Genomic DNA, 9,022 nt, shown 5'->3' on the forward strand with positions numbered 1-9,022 from the left:
AGATGCAACAACACTTTTGCAATAAGAAAAAAGAAAGAACACAACAATTATCAAAACTGTTGCCATAGAAAACAATTAAAAAATTAAACTTTTCACGAGGTAACATTTTCTGGAGGAAGTACCAAACATACCGCTCCCCTTGAAATCTCATTAGGTTTCAACATATATTTTTTTATGGAATAATTTTTTTTTAGAAATAATAAATGGCAACAACTAAATTACAAACTACAACAAAGAATTTAAATAAATAAATAGTTAAGTTGAAATTGGAAGTAAATAAACCTTATTTATGCCTCTTTTAAAATGTCCGTATTTAGTATACACAGTCACTACTCAGACGCTTCCATCAGTTCCGGGAAAAAGTTCAACAATCCGACCAAGAGTCCACTCTAGTGGCGCGGCATTTTCTCTGTGAACTAGAACAATGTCCCCAACTTTCAAATTTGGCTGCTCCTTCCACCACTTGGAGCGAGGTTGAAGAGTATGAAGATAATCTCTTGACCAGCGGTTCCAGAAATCCAGGCGAAGTCTCTGAATGAGCTTCCATCTCTCAGAGAGAGAAGAAGCTCTAGATGAAGTACTTGGCTCAGGAAATTGGTGAATGGGACCCCCAACAAGAAAATGAGCTGGAGTCAGGGCACTGAGGTCTAATGGGTCGGATGATAATGCGGTAAGAGGTCTGGAGTTGAGACAGGCCTCTATTTGAAGAAGGAGCGTGTAAAACTCCTTAAAGTTGAGAAGCGCAGAACCGGACACTTTCACTAGCAATTGTTTAGTACTTTTAATAGCAGCTTCCCACAGTCCTCCGAAATGAGGTGCATATGGAGGAATGAAGGACCATTCTATTCCTTTCATTGAACTGAAATCTTGCACTTCTGCTTCACGGTACAATTGGTATAACCTTTTAAGAACTCTTGAAGTTCTCTTGAAATTTGATCCATTATCTGATAGTATTTTACTTGGACATCCTCTTCTGGATATAAATCTGCGCAATGTTGCTAGAAATGCAGCAGTCGATAATTCTGAGACAAGTTCTAGGTGTACTGCCTTGGTTGCTGAACAAATGAAAAGACAAATGTAAGACTTAAACTTGGTAACTGATCTTTTATGAGCACATTTTGTGTAAAAGGGTCCAGCAAAATCAATTCCAACAATTTCAAAAGGACGAGTTTGCTCAATCCTTGACGCCGGAAGATCTCCCATCACTTGAGGAGCCGATTTCAAACTCAACTTGAAGCACTTCAAGCATTTCTTAAGTTGTTTTCTAACAACTGATCTACCATCAACAAACCAGAATTTTTGTCTTATTAAAGACAACGTTTGCTGCGGTCCAGCATGGATATAAGTTGTGTGATAGTAATCTATGACCTTCTCTGTAAAGCTGTGATTTTTCGGTAACAGCATGGGATGCTTTTGATCGTACGATAAGGATTGATGTTTGGAAAGTCTGCCTCCTACACGAAGAATGCCGTCAGAGTCAAGAAACACATTTAGAGGAAGCAATTTACTATTACGCGGTAATGGCATTCCTTTAGTTAGCAATTTTCTCTCGGACGTGAACTCATTTTCTTGAATTGTTCGCACCACACAAAGCACTGAGTTATGAAGTTCTTTGGATGTCAAACAACCAGAGATTTTGGTACGACTGGAACAGCTATTGTTCAAATATCTCAAAACCCATGCACAAACACGTATCAATTTTGTAAATGAAGATATTTTTGCCACGAATTCAGGAACAAATTTTAATTTAGATGCGCACGTAATGATTTTTTGCTTCTCTTCTACAGCACATTCAGGAAGAGAATATGTCTCTGTAACGTCTAATGGTATGAAACTACTCATAGGTTGACTTAACCAGTTTGGACCTCGTAACCACATGTCATTGCTGATTAATTGAGACGGAAGTAAACCTCTGGTTCCTAGATCCGATGGATTTTCAGTTCCACGGACGTGAAACCACTTGACTGATGGGATGGTTGTCTGAATTTTAGACACTCTGTTTGCAACAAATGCTTGCCATTTATATGGTTCAGTTGCAAGCCATGCGAGAGTTATTTTGGAATCAGTCCATGCTACAGTATTCTGAACTGGAACTTGAATATTTTTCAAAACAGCAGCTAACAAATCAGCTAGCAACAATGCTGAGCACAGTTCCAAACGAGGCAGAGACTGAGTTTTCAACGGTGCTACCCTTGTTTTCGCAGTAAGCAAAGACACACGAAAATCCGAATTCGGTAATAAACATCTCACATAAATTGCTGCACAGTACGCTTTTTCTGAAGCATCACAAAATGCGTGCAACTCTATATCTGCATGCGAAGAAGTTAGAACTAATCTTGGAATTTTCATTTGTTCAAGGAGATGCAGTTCTTCACAAAATGATATCCAATTCCTATTTAATTCTTCGGGAATGATTTGATCCCAAGAAAGCTTATACTTCCACAATTCTTGAAGTAACACTTTCATAAACACTACACAAGGGGAAAGCAATCCCAAAGGATCAAATACACGGGAAATCTCAGACAGTATTTCCCTCTTGGAGTATTCTAGCTTTTGTTTCACAGACTCAATGCTAAAACTAAAATAATCAGCTTTTGGACACCACTGGATACCAAGAACCTTAACTTCAGTTTCTAAGTTTGCAGCCTCTTCTTCATCTAGGAATTCTTTAATCACGTTGGTGTTATTAGATTTCCACTTACGAAGATTAAATCCTCCCTTTGCCATCATAGTCTTTAACTGCTTCACAAGCTCTGATGCTTCTTCTTCCGATGACGCACCACTTAAAAGGTCATCAACGTAAAAATGATTCAATGTAGCGTTTGAAGCAAGGGGATAGCTATCCTTCTCGTCTAAGGCAAGCTGATGTATTGTTCTCGTGGAGAGAAATGGCGCACTTGCAGTTCCATACGTTACCGTGAGCAATCTGTATTCTTTTACCGGTTCTTCTAAATTACTTCTCCACAAAATTCTCTGCCAATCTACGTCTTCAGGATGTACCCTTATTTGTCGAAACATTTTCTCCACATCGGCACAGACTGCAACTGGAAATGTTCTGAATCGAAGTAGAATGGGATACAATTCCAACTGCAAGCGTGGGCCCACCATCAATAGATCATTTAGGGAGTATCCTGATGATGATTTGGACGATGCATCAAACACCACCCTCAATTTCGTTGTTGTACTAGACTCTCTCAAAACTGGAAAATGAGGAATGTAATATGCTTCACTCTTTGCATAATCAGTTTCGGGAACAGGTTCCATGTGTTTCAGTTCAAGATATTCCTTCATAAAATCCTGGTACTGTTTATATTTTGCCGGGTTTGAGCTTAAGGAACGTTCAACTGCATTCAACCTGCGTAAAGCATGCTGTCTAGATTCACCTAATTCTTTTGGAGAGGTGTGGAAAGGCAATTTTACTATGTATTTTCCATCCTCAGCCCTAGAATGAGTATTTTTGAAATGTTCCTCACAAGCCTTCTCAGCACTTGATAGAAAACTAACAGATGGCACCGAGTCCAACTCCCAAAACTTAGAAATAAGTTCATTAGTATCAATATCTATATTATTTAACACAAGTGGAACATTATCCCTAAATAAATTGACAGATCCTGAAATGATCCAGCCAAAAGAAGAACGAACTGCTGAGGGATACCCATCACCTCTGTTGCTAATTTCACCTTTTAACACTTGAAGGAAAATATCTATACCAAGCAAAATGTCAATTCGAGCTGACTTATGAAAAGAGGGGTCTGCGAGTACTAGATCCTTGAAGGCTTCTTGAATTCTAACATCAATTGATGTGTGCGGTAGATTTCCCACAATTTTATTCATTACAAATGCTGAACTTTTAAGCTTTGGCTTAGAATCGAAATGCGGAGAAAACTCCAAGTCTACAAGACCATTAGTACGAGCGGCAGTAGCGCCAAGGCATGACACCGCTATGTTTGCCTTTTTTCTACCTAATCCAAGTCGATTAACACAATCTTCAGTAATAAAATTAGCTTGACTACCAGGGTCTAATAAGGCACGACATAACTGAAACCTCCCAGAAGAATCTAAAGCCTTGATAAGAACTGTACATAGTAATACTTCTTTATTTTCACCTCTAGATACTCTTTCTTCCACTTGAAGAGAAGTAGTACCTGTGTAGATGCTAGGAAGTTCACCGGAAAGCCTAGCGTTATTTTTACTTTCATCAGAATTGCACATTTTTCCTGGAGTAAAAGATTCAGCTTCAATAGAGAGGGTACTAGAGATTTGTTTATTGTCCGAATTCACTGCACTCATACCTTTATCACCCCTATCAATATGCAGTATAGAATTATGCGATTTTCCGCACTCTTTGCATTTTTGAGGACATTTACAGAATTTTAACAGGTGAGAGGAAGAAAGACAACAAAAACACAGATTATTAAACTTGACAAAATTAATTCTTTTCTGAACAGGCACATTTTTAAATTTAAAACATTTCACCAATGCATGATTACCTTTACAAAATGTACAATCTACTTTTGCTTCAGTCAACAAAGATGTGACTTTGAAATTAGAATTTTTCTTTTCGTTAAAAGAATTTTTACTGTTCTGTAAAGTACGAGCTTGTACACGAAGAAATGAGAATAATTGCTCCAAGGTACCTAATTCATCTTTTTTTTAATTCCCGTTCCCACCAACTTCTCGTATTTTTGTCCAGTTTTTCAACTAATGCGTAAACAACCATAACTTCAGCAAATTCTTCAATTTTATGACCTATAACAGCCAAAGAACTCACAAATTCATTAGCTGAATCAATTAAATTAAGAATTGCCTGAGGCGATTCATTAATTCTTTGTAAATTAAACAATTTTCTAATAAGTGCATTTACTAGTTCTCGCTTATCAGAAAATCTATCTTCAAGTAGTTGCCAAGCAACCGAATAGTTTGCATTTGAAATCGGCATAGAATTTATAATTCTTAACGCTTCATCTTTACAACTAGCCTTCAAATATTGCAATTTCATTGCATCTGAAATGCTTTTATTTTCATGAACACTAGTCGTGAATAAATCCTTAAAAGTTAGCCACTCTTCAATTTTCCCCGAAAAAATGGGAAGAGAAAGAACAGGTAATTTAACTTGTGCGAAACTGTCGCCATTTTCTTGTAGAACAAGTTTTTCGGTTTTCACACTCACACTATCTTTTGCGCGATTAATTTTTAAAGCAAGGTCGTCAATTATATCTTGCAGTAAATAATTTTCATTCATAAACTCCTCTATTTCAGTTTCGTTACACATTCCATAAATTGCATCAAAAATAGAATTTATCTCTACCGATAATTGATTTGTCTTGGTTTCAAATAACTTGAGTTCCACCAAATCGGCTTTTTCAACAGAATTCACTACTTTTTCATTATGGCGATTAAATGCCGCCTTGGCGACAAATAATTTTATTTTCAATTCATTCATAGTTTGACGAAATAAAGTGAACAATAATTCTAAATGACTCACCGGCTAATTACTCAAAGCTCCGGTCTCTGGAGGACCATTTCTATGTTACGTTCTGGTTCGAAATGAATATACTTGCAAAACACAATGTGGACTGTATAAAAGTTAAATCAACACACTTTATTAGTCGGAGCCACTACTCCTAATTAACTTCTAATAATATATATGAAGCCACTACTTCAAAATAAACAACGCATGAAGCCATTACTTCATTAGATGCAACAACACTTTTGCAATAAGAAAAAAGAAAGAACACAACAATTATCAAAACTGTTGCCATAGAAAACAATTAAAAAATTAAACTTTTCACGAGGTAACATTTTCTGGAGGAAGTACCAAACATGGAGTGAAATAAAGTTTGAATATCTGTGTGCGGAAGAGTATTCCATATTGTTTGTATGAGCAACGAAAGTTCGTCTGTCGAAACAACAAGACGAGGATCACGAGCGAGACGCCGCCCAACGAAATCCCACACATGTTCAATCGGTGACATATACGGGGAATATGCAGACCAAGGAAGAAGCTGTACCTGCTGCGAATCAAGGTAGGATTTGACAGTGCAGGCGACACGTAGACGGCCATTATAATGCTGGAATACAGCCCCTGATAATCCTTGCAGGAAAGAAATAGCTTGGGGCTGTAAAACTTTGGTATCGGGTACTGTTCAAATTGCAGACAATTCGTAGCAATTGTGATCGTCCATGATATGCTATGGCACCCCAGACCATAACTCCGGGTGTTCGTCTGTGGCGGTCGATAATGCACCCGGAATTTGCCGTTCACCGGCATAGCGCCTGACACGAATTTGGCCATCATGCTGCCACAAATTGAAGCGGGATTCGTCAGAAAAGACGACTTGCTGCCAATCAGCAAGCAAGCTCCTATGCACGTTGGCCCATTGTAGCCGCAGGCGGCAATGGTTTTGCGTGAGAGGAATCCTGTATAAAGGAATCCTTGCGCGCAGCCCTCGCTGCGGCAGACGTCTCCGAATTGATGAAGCACACAATGACGCACACTGTGCTGCCAATTGTCTAGAAGAAGCTGTGCGGTCCATCAGTGCAATACGCACCAGGTGTCTGTCATCGCGAGCTGACGTCACATTTCGGGGTCCACTCCCGGATTTCCGAGCTGTCCGACCCTCCTCCGTCCATTGCTTCCAAACGCGCATGATTGTGCTGCTGCTACGCTGCACACGAGCGGCTACTGCACGATTAGACAATCCAGCTTCAGGAAGGCCAACGATTATGCCCCGTTCAAACTCCTAAATTTGCTCAAATTTCGCTTTCTTTCGTCGAAGAGGCATAGTAAAGATTCAGTTAACATTTACGCTAGCATATATCCACCGTCGCCTCGCTACAGTCGACTATTTATATTCGGTTCGGTGCGCCGTTCAGAGGATGCTGCTCAGCACACGCATGCGCTACCGGTCTGCAATTCTAATCATTTGCATATCGTGGCGTACTTTACATTTTCTGCAATTTTCAGCTCACTCGCGTAAATCCATCGTAGTGTTGTAATTTTCCCAAACAGGAGTGTATAATATTTTGGCAACTTCCTGCTTTGCGGAGAATGCGCCGGTAGCATTATTGGAATCATGGCCAAAGCTATAAAAGAATTGCAGGCACGTACCATGAATCCAACTCACCCTACAGTACTTGCACGGAACCCAGATCCTTATTCGCTCTCATTGGTGTCAATCTGGACAGACATAGGGCACTTATATAAGGGGGGCTGACTTATTCGACATTTTGGTTCTGGAATTGTCGGACGAAAAAAATAATATTTGTACAAAAGCCTCATTGCAGAAAACTGGTGACCAAGCTTTATTAGATGTGTTGCCAGATTAATGTTTGATTATTTTATTCTGTAGATGAAGACGATTTAATTAATACAAATTAAAAACAAATAACGTGTAAACATGAGGTTTATTATAGTAAACATTTCCCAATACTTTTTTGTTGAATTTATGAAGAAAGTTATCTTTCTAGATTCACCTTAAGAGACATTTTACTCAACTTATCGTCCATTGTTTTACGACATAGCAACCAGCAAATATTACAACGTACTAGGGGTCCGTTCTGCCGTTCTGAACTTGTTCGAGTTGAAAAATTATCTGTTTTAAGTAAATATTATGCAGATTTTTTTGTTTCAAAATATCATGGTAAAACCCCCCCTTTTTTTTCATTTTTATGAGTTTTTGAAGCAAATTGATTAGCTTCATTTTCTAATCAAGAGAGATCAACCTTTACTTTCCCGTGAACAATATAATCTTCCCATGTATAATCCCGTTGTACGTTTGACCGTGAGTTTTGATCATGGTCTTGGCTTAAGAAATTTTCATTGGAAATTTCAATTACTTATTTTGGGAATGGAAATGTGCAAGGACCATGGTATTTCAAGAAATATTCCTGACTGATCTGTTGCTGATCCATTAAGGATAATACGGTAAATCATATTAGTCCATGTTAATTTTACTTGGGATCCAGTTCCATTGCATACATAAGACAAAGACATAGGGCACTTATATAAGGGGGGCTGACTTATTCGACATTTTGGTTCTGGAATTGTCGGACGAAAAAAATAATATTTGTACAAAAGCCTCATTGCAGAAAACTGATGACCAAGCTTTATTAGATGTGTTGCCAGATTAATGTTTGATTATTTTATTCTGTAGATGAAGACGATTTAATTAATACAAATTAAAAACAAATAACGTGTAAACATGAGGTTTATTATAGTAAACATTTCCCAATACTTTTTTGTTGAATTTATGAAGAAAGTTATCTTTCTAGATTCACCTTAAGAGACATTTTACTCAACTTATCGTCCATTGTTTTACGACATAGCAACCAGCGAATATTACAACGTACTAGGGGCCCGTTCTGAACTTGTTCGAGTTGAAAAATTATCTGTCTTAAGTAAATATTATGCAGATTTTTTTGTTTCAAAATATCATGGTAAAACCCCCCCTTTTTTTTCATTTTTATGAGTTTTTGAAGCAAATTGATTAGCTTCATTTTCTAATCAAGAGAGATCAACCTTTACTTTCCCGTGAACAATATAATCTTCCCATGTATAATCCCGTTGTACGTTTGACCGTGAGTTTTGATCATGGTCTTGGCTTAAGAAATTTTCAAAGGACCATGGTATTTCAAGAAATATTCCTGACTGATCTGTTGCTGATCCATTAAGGATAATACAGTAAATCATATTAGTCCATGTTAATTTTACTTGGGATCCAGTTCCATTGCATACATAAGACAAATTAAAGTTTCGCAACGAAATTATTGGAAAACCGCCTTTAATTGTAATACAATGAATATGGGCTCTTAAAAGTGTTCTTAGGATACAGAGTTCCTAAAATGAGATGTCTTTAAACAGGCTTAAAGTATATCTGCAACCGTTCATCAAGGGTACCACCGAAATAGTTTGGTAAGAGTCACCGGCAAAGGCAAAAATGACATCTCTCCCAATACTGTCTTAATATTTTAGTTCTTAAAGAATCCACGGTTTCTATATATAAACAGTGGCTCTTCGAAC

The 9,022-nt window shown here is 37.9% G+C and overlaps 1 protein-coding gene across 1 annotated transcript; it reads right to left on the reverse strand.

Moving 5' to 3' along the window:
• Positions 1-333: 333 nt before the first annotated feature.
• On the reverse strand, positions 334-4,290 carry LOC129228005 (uncharacterized). The gene is made up of 2 exons (XM_054862633.1): positions 2,613-4,290; positions 334-698 (listed from the first exon to the last, which is right to left on the reverse strand). The coding sequence occupies exons 1-2, from the start codon at positions 4,288-4,290 to the stop codon at positions 334-336; spliced, it is 2,043 nt and encodes a 680-aa protein (XP_054718608.1).
• Between the last annotated feature and the right edge of the window lie 4,732 nt (positions 4,291-9,022).

This window comes from Uloborus diversus, chromosome 8 (genome assembly GCF_026930045.1).
Source record: "Uloborus diversus isolate 005 chromosome 8, Udiv.v.3.1, whole genome shotgun sequence".
Taxonomy (NCBI): Eukaryota; Metazoa; Arthropoda; class Arachnida; order Araneae; family Uloboridae; genus Uloborus; species Uloborus diversus.